Source organism: Dermacentor silvarum, chromosome 4 (assembly GCF_013339745.2).
Source record: "Dermacentor silvarum isolate Dsil-2018 chromosome 4, BIME_Dsil_1.4, whole genome shotgun sequence".
Taxonomy (NCBI): Eukaryota; Metazoa; Arthropoda; class Arachnida; order Ixodida; family Ixodidae; genus Dermacentor; species Dermacentor silvarum.
In genome coordinates this window covers 139,908,932-139,924,667 of record NC_051157.2, presented here as the reverse complement: position 1 = coordinate 139,924,667, position 15,736 = coordinate 139,908,932, and the positions used below count along the sequence as shown (strand labels likewise).

At 44.8% G+C, this 15,736-nt stretch overlaps 1 protein-coding gene across 1 annotated transcript in view; it reads right to left on the bottom strand.

The window, feature by feature from the left end:
- LOC119450677 (protein ELYS-like) overlaps nucleotides 1–15,736 on the bottom strand; it is a 128,883-nt gene that overhangs the window by 21,684 nt on the left and 91,463 nt on the right. The window contains 6 exon segments of the mRNA XM_049666127.1: nucleotides 109–179; nucleotides 1,309–1,340; nucleotides 3,638–3,695; nucleotides 6,112–6,356; nucleotides 10,085–10,153; nucleotides 13,208–13,358. Coding sequence (XP_049522084.1) covers nucleotides 109–179; nucleotides 1,309–1,340; nucleotides 3,638–3,695; nucleotides 6,112–6,356; nucleotides 10,085–10,153; nucleotides 13,208–13,358 — 626 coding nt within the window.

The window sequence follows — 15,736 nt, the reverse complement described above, 5'->3', positions numbered from 1 at the left end:
ACTGTAAATGCTGTCATAGCTTTGTGCCTGTCCTGCAAGTTTGTTAAGCTGTCATGGTGCAAAAAACAGATGTGCAGAAGAGCGTTTTTTGTAAGCGAAACGACTAACCTTTGGTGAGCTCATCTGATCTTCAGTGGAGCCCTGCTGTTCAGGCTGGGAAGCCTGAGATGACTCTGCCTCTACAACATAGAATGCAACAATCAAACTACAACGACAACACACTTGGCACAGCTGAAAAACTGCCAGTTCCATCTCACGAGTCATCAACCTTCATAACTAAACGAGTACCTCAAGTTATCAAGGTTCAGGAGACTTCCGTTAATTTGACACCGGATTAAACGAATTTTACAGTGAATTCAATCCCGACTGGCACCTATACATTTCTATGGGTCTAAACTTCATTTATTTAGATCCTGACGCTCGCCTTTGCCAGATAATTCGAATTTGGCTGGTCAGCACACATACGCCTGACCCAATGGTGACCCCAGTGGCGACAACAGTGGCAGCATCTTTCACGGTGGTGATAAGGGTACGGTGAATGTGTCGAACACACATCTCCCTTTGAAAACGCCCATCTCCGGCCTATCTACGACGCTATCGTGAAAACTGGCGGGAGCGGGAAGCGAATGCATCTGCCACTCGGTTTAAAGTGTCACTGAAAATCGAGATTATGCAACCTCCAGTACTAAACGTGCGAGAAGGAAGCGCACATGATGCCACTCTCTGCACACATGGCAGATTACCTTTAAAACAGGCCATGTGGGCTGGATGTGCGCTCAGCCATGCACGGCCACGGCCGCGCTAAAAAGACGCGCGTTGGTGCTGGGAAATCGTAGGAAATGGGATCGCATCAAGAAGATAAAATGAATTTTTCACTACCTTTCGTCTCAGTCTCTCAACTTTCAGAAGCAAACATATACTCGGTATTTGATTCAATTAACGAATTTCATTATTCAAACATCCATTGTTAAGGCCACTTTGTGCATCAAGCTGTACAAGTAAGCCAAACCAAATATTTTGGCCAACCTTTAGGTTTGCACAAATTAAAACACTTATGTCTTGCCTTTGCACATATTACATCTACAATTGTGCCTTTTACAAACTAGGACATGTAGCAAACAGGTCCCGAGCAAATATTCTCAAGAACAATGACTGCTTAGGGCTGGATGTCTATGTCAAATATGCAATTATAATGTTTGCTTGTTTCTCAGCACAAACGCGCATGTTCACAGAAGTGCAATTGAAACCATGATGCATGCCTGATGTATTCTGAATAGCATTGTTAGAACAGGTAGGCAAAGCACTTACCCACGCTTTCAGCAGTTGCATCAAGGTTATGGCTGTAAGGAGGCAAGAAAGAAAAAATTATTGCTTGTGGAAACAGCGATCAGATTAGGGCAGTCCAATGGAATGCGTGAAAACACACCACAAAGTACTACAGTTGAACCTCTCTATAATGAACACAGATACAAAGTAAACATCTAAATTTTCTCGGTGATATTAGTGTATCACAACTATACCCTTATAACAATTATAAGATATAACAAAAGTATTCTTATGCCCAATGCAACATCATTATAACAAAGTTTGACTGTAGCACATGTGATGCAGTACAGTGTACTGTGCAGACGAACCAATTTCTCTTGCTACAAAAAGATTCAGGCTAGTAGTTTTTGCCGAGTCATTTCTAAAGCTCTCCAGTTGCTTGTCACGGCTTTTAACAGTTCTCACATTGCCATAAAAAAAAATATATATATATATATATACACCTCAAAGACGACCGTGTCGGTCGTCTGTATATACGTGTGTGTGTGTGCATATATATATATATATATAGTGCTGACTGAAAAAAGAAAGTGCCATCCCATGGAGCGTTTTGTCACCTAAGGAAGTGCGGCATGGCCTCCGAGACCAGAGGATGGCGTGCCCTCTATTGAAAGCATGCGGCTCCAAATCTTGGAGGCTATAGAGCGGGCCACTGGAAGCCTGGCTAAGCGAGCGGAATATCCAACATGGCGGCCTCCAAGTTCAATTATTTGCACTGGACCAGTCAGCCTGTAAGTGCCAGACCCATATGGTGGCCCCAGTGGTGACCCACTTATGGCAGCGTCTGTCTCAGCAGAGCTCAGGGAATAGTGAATGCATTGAACACACATAATATTATATCGAAATTGCCTATCTTCGGCCTGCGCTAAAATATTTTAAGTAATAAAGGCGACTTGCACTGTCTGATTACGGGATTTACCCGATTCTAATCCGCAACTTCTTTTTTTCCACCAAGAAAGCCAAAAACCACCTTTGCGGCGTTTGTATGCTTTGCCGCACAACACGACTGTATTACGGCGAAGCTGACTTGAGGAAACTGGCTGCCACTGTGCAACACATATTTAATTCTTGCAATTTTTATTCCCTTGAAATATCAGGTGTGCCTTACATTTCTACTTTGTTAAGGAGCTTTAATGTTATCACTACGTTGGTTTATTACTATGGACACATAGCAAGTGCGCACGCATTTCATTTGGAGGCGTGTTAAAATCGGCAGAGTACTGCCAAATGAATCGGTGGTTCTTTCTGCACCTTGTTTAGTTCAATTGGATAATCAAATAAATTGAGGGATCGAATTTTTCATTAGTTGCTGGTGTGACTAGTGCCAGAAGTGCTCCAGTTGGTGCAGCTGTCATATAATCGGGTGTATAAACGCAGAGCAGATTTGGGTGACACTTTCGCTGAAAAATCTCACGTCAGAGCTTTTCCAGCTGTTTCTTGCTTCATAAAATCAGGTACATATAAGTACTCTTGCTAGTACTGCAGTGGGGGCGGTTGGGGCATGTCAGGCGGTGGTTTTGAGGCAGCTGCCAATTCGACCAAATTCACTGGCCCCGTCAGGGTCAAAATAACAGAAGTTGACATTATATAAAATAGTTAAACTTGAAGTATGAATCAAATATTGCACACTTTCTATTTGTAAAATTGAACCCAGTTATACCAAACTCGCAAAATGACACCAACCAGTAAGGTTTCGGAAAGCTGGGTGAGTTAAAGAGATAAGACGGCTTCGAAACGCAATCATCGTGCATCTTTTGGATGCGAAAAGCTTCTGCAAGTTCATGACCTTTTTTGTCTTCACATTGGCCATAACGTGAAAACAAAGACAACACGTGGGAAAGCAACACAACGAAACAATGGCGATAGCTGTGTGACAGCGTTGCAGGGCAGGCCAGGATAATCTTTTTGCAGGGGGGGTGCCTGCCCACGACGCGGTTGCACGGTAGAGCCGCACAGGTGCAGCCGGTTGAAGTTTGATATATTGGCAGTGGCTGCTATTTCTCTTAGATCTAACCACATTTTCTGCTATATATTTTTAGTGTAATTTAACGGCGTTAGGCATTGTTCGATATAAGGGATAATTCAATGTCAACGGGTTCAGTACAGTCGGGTTCGACTGTATTCGTATTCGAAACTTCCGAGTATTTGACCACCCTTATTGAAAATTAACAGCGTTGAATTAGATTCAGTACATTATGGCAGACAAGGTATATGTCCCCAGTTTGTGCCACAGCCTCACCCCATGCTACTTCCTCAACGAATGCGTGCAGAGGACAATCATCGAGGGCTCGAAGCCTCAAATGCCACTTACCTATTCTCCGAGCTGAAAGAATCGGACACTGCAAACCTCAGCCTCCGGACCAACGGCTCTGCAGAAACACAAGATGCCAAAATCAACACAGTGGTCAGATTTTTGCGTTAAAAAATGTAGGTCTCTTCGATTTGTCGTCCCAGACTATCCAGGACACCTTAAGGCGGTGCTTTCAGCCAATGAGCATTGGTAGACACAGCATCTTGGGCAGTCCCGAGATGGATAATTTAAGACCCAGTGACACATGGGCCAGGTACAGAGTGAAGTTTTCCTTCGCTCTGTCGCTGGGTTTTTGCAGACGCACACAGGTCTGAAAGAAACCACCGAAAAGAGGCCATAAAAGTGAACACTGTATAAAAATGAAAGAGATACTATTTCAATGGAAACAATTTGGGATTGGAACCTGTAAACAATTGTCAGCATATTTTCCATCAAATTAGAACTAATTAAACATTAAAATTATGCACTTATGAAAGGTACAATAGCTTTGTATTGTGCAGTGCACTGAAAAAATACCAAACTGCATATAATCAAGTCTATTTGCACAGATTAAAGGAGTACGTGAATGGAAGAGCCAAGCCACATATGTCTACAGCTTACAGGGTACAAAATTAGCTACAAAGAGACACCAGATAAGAGTACTGCTCACCCCGGTCAAGCTTCTAGTTGACAGCTCCGTAAATAATTATACAGTTAAACTTCGACATGATGAAGTTGGTAAAATCGGCAATTTGCTTCGTTATATCAAAATTTCATTATGTTGAAATTTGATCTTTTGTGCAAATAAGTACAGTCGTTGATTAATTGCACAGGTAGGGCTGCAAAGCTTTCAGAATTATCAATCAATCGTTAAAAGCAAATTTGAATGAGCAAAGATAATTTTGTTGTACTTGAGAGTTGGCGACGGAAGGTACGGTTTTATGCCGTGTCGACAATGTCTTCACATCGGCAGTACGAAACGAAGCCAGCCACACTTCCGCGTCCACTCCGCCTCCACGACTGATAGTGTCGTCCACAGCGGAATCGTGAAAAGCGCCGGCGGCAGGAAGCGAATGCTTCGTCTGTCTCTTGCTTCGAGTCTCCGAAACTCTAGATTACGCATACCCCAGCATTAAACGCGTGGGAAGACAGCACCCGATGCCACAACATCTCAGCTCACTCAGTCTTTGCACGCACAGCAGATTATCTCCAAAACAGGGTGCGCAGGCTGTGCATGTGCTCAGCCACACTGACAGCCATGCGCAGCCACAGCCGCGCTAGGTAAGGAGATGCATGCCAACCTGCCACCCGCTCACCCGCCGCCCTCGCATCACAGTAAGGGTGATTGTGTTACCGTGCGCTCGCTGGTTCGCTTCGTTCCCCACTTTCCCCTTGCTCGCACGAAAAGATGGCGCTCATCAAGCTACCATCCTTCTTGGCTCACCCATGCTGGGCATGATAGGATCTTATTGCACTTTGACTTTATGTGAAACATGACACTGCTCCATGTGCGCACTTCATCAGCACTCTCCGCACAAACTGACACAATACGCAGTGACATGCCGCAGTGACATGCCTCTTTGGTTATTTCTGCAATGAATATTGTATTGGTGAGAAGATCATTGACTAACTGTTGTCACAAAGCACCACTTTTGCGCCACTTTTGTAGACAGTGCCTGCTACTGTGCGCTGTCCTGAGCTCACCGTACACTGAATATTACTCTATTCAGTATTCCTTTCCACCATAATTTCAGTATTCAAACGAATATGAATTTGAAAACGTATACAATCGACAACTTCAGTTTCAAGGAGCAAGTCGCATTGCCATTGACAGGGCTCTTTCTCAGCCAAGAAAAGCCAACTACAACGCCGCCATGCCGAGTTTTCAGGTTATCTAAGTTTCGGATGCCTTACAGCATCTTGCTCTGTTTTTCAAACATCATTAGTGCGCACCATGTAGGAAAATGGCGTCATTCAGGCTCTACTCTTCATTCTTGATTTCGTTGGTCAGGTGGTTCCTCAGCGGCCAAACCGTAACAACACCTGCTGAAACACCAAGGATTAAGCTTATCATCAAGTGTTGCAATTTGCCGCTTACGGAGTGACTCATGGTGACTGTGCCACAGATTACATGTACAGGCTGCTAGAAGTGGCGTTTGGGTCTGTGAGTAACCAGCCGAAAACAGCAGCAAGCAACCCTATAAGTTCGTCTATGTGCTTACCGAACGAAATGGGTTAAGCTAGCACGTACAAAGAAAGCACCAAGCGGAATTTGCACAACACTGCCTAAACTGCCGTATGAATACTGTAGTGTGTGGAGTGACAAAAAATATTGTTGTTGGCCCCACCACTCAATCCCTAGAATTTCCCCCCCAAATTTTCAAGGCCCCAAATGGGAGACGCAGGCCATACACAAGAGTCAACCTTACGTGATAAAACGTGGCAACATATGTTTTACACTGCGAATCCCTTTAATTTCATGAACTTTCTCAAACCTGGTGTTGGGCAGACGTCCTCGTCGAGCTCCACGGGTGTCGGACAGGTGCCCAGGTCTCGCTCCGGTGCATTTCCTCGAACCACTGGGGTGGTTGTCACTGGTGGAAGGTCTACTGCTCGCCGCTTCAGGATGGATGCAGGTGTGCTCGTTGATGGCTGCGCCGCAGATGGAGTCGACTCCGTTTTGCCCTGCCAGAGCTTGACTGGAGGCGTGCGCAGCATCGACAGTGCTTCCACTTCCAGTCTGTGGGGGAGAGAGGAAGGAGGCTCTGTCCTGGTTCTTCTATAGCCATTCACGCTATTCGAAAGTGTGGTGACACTGCCCTTCTGACAAAACTCCTCTAACACCCACTTTCATAAGCATTAAAGACAGGTTAAATTTGCTTAGCAGACAGTGTTGAACACTGTCGCAATAATTTATTACTAGCAGAGAAAATGAAAACCGAACTTCCCTTATTCGAACGCTGAGCCCAAACCATGGGAACAATGACGATGCAACGTCAAAACTTCGTGGCAGTATTTATGCGTAATCTAACCTTTTATTGCAAGATATATAAGGAGTGTTAACTTTGAAATGCAGTGCAGTCTTCTGAAACAATTATATTTAGCGCTAAGCAGGTGCTGTAAAATCTACAGCACCGTGGGCAGCTGGTAGGGGAAACGAATGTGGTCAGCCATCTTTTGTTTTTGCATCTTGCTTACTAATCCTACCATAACCCTCACAGTAACTAACCTATTCGAAAATTGTAATCTAATTTAGCTTTACTATAACTCTTCAGTGTCTCTTTACAGGTGGCACTTCGAGATACGCACACTCGAAGACAACTAAAGCAAATCGATACTGCCCCATATCTCAGGGCCAGACTGTTTGCACCGTCCGTTGCTGCTTTGTGTGAGCACTCATTTTCAGATGAACAGGCTTGGAGGCAACATCCCCAAATGCCTTACAACAGAAGCCACAGTTTAGAACAGCAGTCCAAATCATAGGACAAAGGAAAAAGACTAGACAGCTGTAAGAACCTGTGTTTACCTGTCTTTGGCATATGCCATTTCTGTCAACTGATCATCAGTCAGCACAATCATTCAAGTTGCTAAGACACAAAATCTCCAAAATGCTTAGCTATTACTACAGTGAGAATGTATGGGCCACACAAACCCTTTATTGCTTGGCAAGTAGTGTTATTACTCATTATGTACTACAGTCGATGCTCGTTACAACAGGCTGTAATAATTCAGCGAGAAATGTCTGTTATATCCAAAATTAGGGCCGCAGTATGTTGTTAAATGGTGGAACTTCGCATATACCACTATCTAAACTGGAGGTGTAAGCAACAACGATGAAAACATAGAAAATTAAATTAAACAAAAAAGTAATCGTACAACCCCACCCACGGGATGGCTCCTTGCTGCCCGCTATTTTGCGGATGCTGGATGCCGAAATATCGCACATTCCCCGCATTAGAGCATATGAACACCACAAACGTCGTCGCAACAACGGGGAGTCAACTGGCTACAATACAACAGTTGACACAAACATGGGTTAGTTTTTCACACAAAACAGAGGTCGGTAGAATAAACCAATTTTAATTTTATCTTTCGTGACAAGTGAAGATCACTGTCAAACCTGTAGCACAAACGATAAAAGGCAAGTTGAACTCGGAGATCGTCTCTGTCCACAGCTGCATTGCAAGCAAGACCGCTCAATCGCATCATGTGCTGTGCACTCTGGACACCGCGAATATCAGCCTATCTTCTTTTGAAGACAAGGTCCTCTTAGCTGACATCACATGGATTCGGCGTATCTCGGACCTAGGTATCTTGCAACCACTCCCAGACAAAAAATGGCCCTTTCGGCCTCATGAGCCTTGTAGCAAGAGATATTAAAATGTAGGTTTCAATGAGACCAAGATGCGAGAATAAGTCGCACAGTAGGTCAAATTAACGTTACGTATGTAATTAGAACCAATATACTGGAAACTTGACCACACTGCACTATACCTGTGTAAAGGGTGCACTGCCTTGATATAGACATGTTGCGGCAAAGCTGCAGTACGGCACACATTTGGGAAATGGAGCAAGTTCACTTGGAATAAGCAGGGCTTGCGCGAGGCAATGGTGTCTGGACTAGAGCACTGCACAGGCCGATTTTTTCAGCCCGGGCCCGGCACGGGCCCGTTTTTACGTTGGGCGGCCCGCCCGAGCCCGATCAAAGCTTTTATGGCGAGACCCGGGCCCGGCCCAGGCCCGGAAATAATCTATGTTAACCGCCCGGCCCGGCCCGCCACCCCTTTACCTTAGGCCCGAGCCTCGAAACCGGCCCGAACCCGGCCAGAGACCGAAAAATAATGTTTTCCAGAGTTGAGACACCCGAGAATAACTCGCTGCACGTTACATGCACACCACCAGAAATCCCGAGCCCGGCCCGGGCCCGCATTAAAAAACCCGAGCCCGGCCCGGGCCCGAGTCAGAAAGCACACGCCGTGCCCGAGCCCGGCCCGAGCCTGTGAAAAAAACTGTGCTACCCGGCCCGGCCCGGCCCGTGGGCCGGGCCGGGCTTTCGGGTAAGCCCGAGCCCGTGCAGTGCTCTAGTCTGGACGATGGATTCGGCGGTACCCACAAGAAGCGAGCATTAGTTGCAGAGTAGATAAAATTAAAGGTACGGGGGTAACTAGCGCCAATATAGTCCAAAATTAACCACATTGCAACATAGACTTCACTATCTCCGTGATTGGCCCACCAGGCCTCTTGGTGAAAAAAAGAAAGGGTCAACCAAGTGTCATTGCGATAAACAAGACAAGGTTGACATAATTGAGTGTGAAATATTATATGAATACCATTGAAATGAGTAAATAATGAACATGAAAAACAGACAGGGACAGAAAAGCGAGATATAATCAACATTTAATCATTGAATCACTTGAACCACCATGTAACGTCGACGTTGTCTTTAGCACAACACTTGGTTCACCCCCTTTTTTGGTGTGTGTGCGCAAATTGATGCGATGAGAAATAGTGTTCTCAAAATGACGATGGTTGTTTTTGAAGCACTGTATACAGAACAAACTAAATGAGATGAATGGTCTATTATATCCAAAAGTATGCTGTACAGTGGAATCTCGTTGATACGATTCTGCACAATACGTCTTTTGGGATAACACGTTCCCCCCCGGCCTATGTCCCATAGGAGCTACCTATTTTCATACGGTTATTGCGATCGCGTTCTCACCTGACATTGGATAATACGAGTGCGTGTGTTCGTAGTGCATACTGACGTCACGGGTAAGGAGCCGGTTGACTTATTGAACGCGGCTTTCGCCTAGGTGAAATATCGCCGAAGTGGAATGTTTCAGAATACGGCCCTAGGATAACACGATTTTCGGATGATATGCTTTATTTTCCAATTCCCGTGAAGATCGTATCGAGATTCCACTGTATAAGGATTCATTGTAACAAGTGTGGACAGTATACCTGCATGAATATACAGCAGTGCAGGCTTACAGTTGTTCTGGATGTTAATTTGTCACTGGACACAGAAATGAACTGTTGATAGCCGTCTACCATATTTTAAGATACTGTACATTATCGATGGATTACTTGCAGGACAAAGCTTAGTTGGTAACTATTTCGCCTGGTTATTTACGAATGACTTTTTAGCATACACTGAATGGTAGAAAGGAAGGTCTTGTGAACTTAAAATCAATGAATGGCAACGCAATCCTAAAGGCATGGATGAGAGGAAGACGAAAGGTACACACTGGAGTTTCCTGCATTTTCTTTCCGCTTCCTACAACTTCCTTTCGTCCATGTCGTTATCGTTGCTTTACCATTCCCGATGTAGCACCAACTAACTCGAGCGTACATCTTGCTCAACTGTAATTGAGGCTTGCACATCTGACCAAATGTTGATCAACCACGTTAACGGTACTTAGTGCTCGGGTCTACTTCCTGTGAATGCTGCAAGCGAGCACTTACCCACTGTGGAGACTCGAGCGCCGGCCTCTCGACGTGGGTGTTCGTGTACGTGATTCACTTGCTGCCAATCTGAAAGAAGCAGCAGCATTGGCAGCTCTGTAAGAGCGTGCTTTCATCAGATTGACTTACAATATATAGGCACAATGCAGAGTGCTCAATAAATTTGCAAATGGGACTTGGAAGACAAACAAGGTTAACCTAAAATCATAAAGTGCTCCGAAGTGCCTAAAGCATCATCATTAGCGCGAACAAAGTTCTTCTAAGCAAGGATATGAGATGATTTGGGACAGAAACGGTGTTGCCAGTGTGAGATACGGTTACAGCTCCCATTAAGTAATACATCTCATTTACAATTGAAGAAAGAAAGAGCCAAGCGAGGTGGTCTTCTATGCCTAACCTTTAAAACTATGACAGTATGGTAGTCAAACACCGACAATAAAATGCCAGTTACAGACATTTTAACATGCAACGAGGTGGTCTTCTATGCCTAACCTTTAAAACTATGACAGTATGGTAGTCAAACACCGACAATAAAATGCCACTTACATACATTTTAACATGCAACAAACTGTAGCTTGGGTTTTTTTATCGGGTTTTGCGAAACAAGAACAGACTGGTTCAACCACTTCACACTCTTTCCGCACTGTGCCCTCACTCACATAGTGCCAAAAACCTGTCCCCCTTGCCACCAGGAGGTTGGCTCTCCCTCACAGCTCAGTTGTGTGGTGTTACTTCACACTGTAAATTCTCTCAGCGGCACAAAATTCAGCACGAGATCAAGTACATATTCGTAGACTAAATAGAAACAAACGCAAAGAAGCGTGTCTGCTGCCGCACAGCCACCAATATATTTGATTTACTTTGAATATTCATATCCTATAGAATATCAGAAAAATTTCAGATACTCAATTTTCAAATCAAGTACGGGTATTAAAAATATAACATTCAATAGTATTTTAAACTTTTGAATTCTCGCATACACCTACTCAATCAAAACCAGTTCTGCTGCTGCTCATGGACCCATACTGCCTTTCATAGTTCAAAATGTAGTAGTAGTGCCTTTATTTTTCAATTAAACAAATGAAAAGACCCCAGATCAAAAGCTACTACTCAGTAGCTTGAGAGTGTCTAGGCCCTTCACAGACAGCAAAGTCAACTTTCAGCTAGACACTCAAATATAAAATACTAACGAGCAGTGCAATTACACTGACTGTTACTTCAAGGATACAGAAGACGAGGGTATCTGTAGGCACACAGTGAGGAGAATAGGCAGGAGCAAAAAGGAAAAGAAAAAAGCACAGGAAAGACATGTCAGCACTTGCCAGGAAATAAAACAATTAAGCTAGTGATCCACACAAACAAACTACAATTAAAATTTTTGAACAGATAGGCTTTAAATTTGGGGTGCGTGAATAACAAATAGTAGATTTCTGATCGAAAAAAAAAAAAAAGCCGAATATTGAATTGAATATCAAACATCAGAAAACTTTATGCATTTTTATGCTTACAAATTTTGTCACAACAATAACATGGTGCTGCACATGATCAAAAATCTACTCACATTATGCAACAAGAATGTTGCTAGGCATCAGTAACTTAGGTACCTAGGAATCGAGATGTATAGTATGGTCTACTTTTATTAAAGGGAACATCAAATTAGTATACCAGCACTGATAACTCAGGGCATACACAAACGTCTGGAAAATATTGTTTATTGATAGATTGTCTGTTGAACATTATCAAGATATTTTTCCCCTCTGAAGTTGAAGAAATAATGAAGTTATGTTGTCCTGAATACCATAGAGGCTTTCAGTTTAATAGTGGGCCATACAGTAATTAATGACAATGTTCTATTGCTTATAAAGTTGCTTTCCAGTTTCCTTCCAGGAAAGGAAATGGTATTTTCCTCGTTATGGCAGGTGGTTTCTGTGGGCTATCGTCAGCTCATTAAGGCCAATCTGCGCGACAGACAAAAGCGGGGACTGCGCATCACACGACTTGGCACCGCTCCGAGCGGTCATCCGCGCAGCACGGGTCGGAGTGTGGTCAACGCCGACAGTAAAGAGTGGGTGCCTTTTCACTTTTGGGTTCAGCGTCGTCTGCCGCCTGACATAGGTTCTCAAATCGGGAGGACCACAGCAACTGAATCAATGTGGCATGAGGCGCCGACATGCGCTGAACTGGTGGGCCCTTGAGTGGCCCAGGACGCGCATTGTCGTCTTCCTATTGCGTAGTGTTTAAGACGGCGACGATGGGAAACTGAAATGAGATTGAGCCAGTAGGCGACGCCAAAATATGATGCTGCCAGAGCGTAACATAATTGCTCACTTCGCACCGCCTGCAGCAGAGAACAACGGTGCATTTGGGTTACAGCCTATTAAATGTGCACAGTACGCTTCCAATGGCATTGCACCACACATTCAGTGAAACAGATAGGCGAAGATTATCGGAATAGGGTTAGTGTCTGCGAATGCGATGCGCGACGACCCGTGAGGAGATTTGCTAGTGCTGCGGAAGAGGAAAGTGAGTGCGTGCTGGCAATTTCACATGGCCCGGGCGGGCGAGTATACTGTGGGGAAGCTGCTGTGACGGGCGTTTACTGCTCACAATAGCACGTGTATTGCGCCTTCTCTTGTTCACATGGGGTCTAGCGGCTGGAAAACGTATCATACAACCGCGGATGTAGTGAATGCTGGTGCCAAAAAAAATTGTGTTTTCCGGGAACACATTAACTGGTTAAAAAAAAAAAAAGTAGACTGTTTTGGGTTATCTTTTGTGTTCTCGATCACAAACGTTGGCGCTGAAAAATCGTAGGAAATGGGATTGAATCAATGAGGTTCTACTGTTGGTGAGATTTAAAAAATACATGTGGTACTAAATGAATAATTAAAATTTTTGTTTGTAATTTGGAAAAACATAACGGCACTACTATTCTATGCTGGGTACCATTTTCTTTAGCCTAAACGCGACATCCAGCATGAGGCTTTGTTGTAGTGAGAAGCACCCTGTCCACTGCCTAAGCCAATGATTGCGCTCCGAAAGTGATATCGCCAGAGTGCATAGGAGCAAGCGCAGGTTGACAACATGCGATCTACTTGGCTGCTACTATGGTGGGGTGCACACCTGATGGGAGGCAGTGGCAGCTTTGGAGGCTTTGATGCCTCTGCAGGATCCATGGTGGCACGTAGCGCAGACACCCGCGTCACGAGCCGTGGTGTGGTGCCTTTGTGAGGCACCCGGGTCGCCAGTGTCCCCAGGTGTTGTACGGGCTTGCCTGTCAAGAACAGTGTAGGGCGTCTCGCTTGTTACCATTTTTGCCACAACAGCACCGTTCGTTTACCACTGGCGCACACACACACACACACACACACACACACACACACACACACACACACACACACACACACACACACACACACACACACACACACACACGTGTCAGTTTAGGCAAGTGCATTGAACTAGATGTCCCTTTGCCACCACACTGGTACACAAGATAAACCCATTGAGAAGTGACTCATACACCACCGCTAGCTCCACAATCTGCCCTCGGCACAGTGATTGACAAGAAATGAATGTGAACAGAAAGAATCCCGACAAAAAATATGGCCCCACATACAAAGGCTTCCCAGAAATTCGAACATATGGTATGTACCACTTTGAGGCCAACTGCAACATAATTTCTCTTCGGCTAAATTTGTTATGAATGTGTAGTATACACCACTGAAACAATCTTGGCAAAACTGCAGAGCTGGTAACTGCATAGTTTTATTGTTAGCAGCCTTTAAACAGCAGCTAAGCAGATGACGCGTGCACTTGGTGGTGTCACTATGATGCAAGTCCCAGCATGCCACATCTGAGATTTTTCAGCGCACCGCAGGCAGCTGCAAGTGCCAGGCGCTCGCATAGTGACGCTGGGAGAACCATAGACAAACTGGAGCACACGGTAGTCGGAACGTCTCACACAGGGAGAGGGCTTGTCGCGGTGACCCGTGGAGGCCACGGTATGCTAGGTTATGCATTACTTCTAGCAAGCGGTAATGGCGGTGTTCTTTTCAGTTCCAGTATCACAAACAGCTCTTCTTGCGTACTTTTCGCGACACTCCCGCCTGTACTTGAAATGTCAAATTTTGCATAGAGGCTCCTCTAAACGTGAATTATCTTAAGCTAGACTTCTTACATGGTGCAAAATTTCTTTGCAGTTGACATAAGGTGGTGCTAATTCAGTAGTTTTGCTGTTGGCACACGTGCACCACTTCAGTGGTGATACATGTGGACAAACACATGCACTCAAAACAGAAACAAAAAATGTAGCGTGAAGGCCTTTTATGGTTGGTAAAACAAGTTGCAGACTTGAAATTTTAAAGAATACCTAGTTCTTCAAAAAATAGCGAACAAGAAACAGCAATACCACATGCTCTAATTTGTACCACCGGTGTTTCTTTAATGTGCACCTAAATGCAGGTACATGAGGAGCTTTGCATTTCGCCCCCACTGAAATGCAACTGCCGCTGCCTGGATAGAACCTGCGGCCTTGAGCTGAGCAACCCGATGCCATAGCCGCTAAGCTACAGAAGACAGGGTTTTCCATACAGGCAAAAACTGATTTCCCAAGTTAAGACAGTGACTGAGGTAAAAAAAGAAAAAAGAAAGAAAAAAAGAAGGAAAAGAAAAAGAAAAGAAAAAATACAAACCTTCGGGCATTCTGTCACTAACTTTCGCCTTTATTTTTCCGAATTCTTCTGTTGCAGTTTATTTCAGGCGTTCTTATTAAAGAGAGTCAGTTGCTACGCTGTAAAGACTTTTTTTTGACCCCCAATTGAGAAAACTCTAACCACAAGCGCATGACCGAGATTGATTACACAGGCGTCTCCTAAAGGTGCTGTCTTCACCACCCGCTTTGAAAAAGTCAGAGCCCTTCCATTCTGTGAAGGGGGAAATCCAGCGAAGCTGGCGCTCTGGTGGGACTTGCTATGTTGAATTTGGCTACAAAATGGTAAACCGACCCCTTCGCTACGTACTCGGGAAAGAGACTTCGGTCCAAGTAGCACAATGGCGTGTTTTTTAACACTTAGACGATGGCTATACAATGCCCGGCTATGAAAGAACTGGCTTGGCATCCACAGGCGACGGCGTTCCTCATGCTTTTCTACGACGTTCTCAGACAAGAGGCCTTGACCAAAGCTCCGTATATACAACCAACACTAATGCGAACTTCTCTAGCCCCCCACTTCTCCGTTGACCTACTTTTCTCATACACCGCCATTGGTTGGCGCGCCTCACGCTCTCCCCCTCCAACACGAGCATTGGACTCAAGTCAATCCCCCTCCCCGTTCTCCTTTTCACCTGCACCCTCTCACAGCTTTCTCACAGGGTTGAGCTCTTCTTTTCCTCTCCTCTCCCGCTAGGTCACGTGGCTTTTCTACACGCGGACACGATCTCCTGAAACCTAGCCTTTGAAAGCTTCGCTGTAAACAAAAAACACCGTTTTACGGTGTGCAAGTTGCATTTTTTCTTGCGTCTTACATACATCTTTTTTTCGAAAAAGTGCCCTCAAAATCGGATTGGATGCTATGGCCATGCGAAGTGCACTAGGTTTACCTCCTCCAGCAGTGGCTAGGGGTTGTGTGCGTACTATGGAGGTACTGGGTT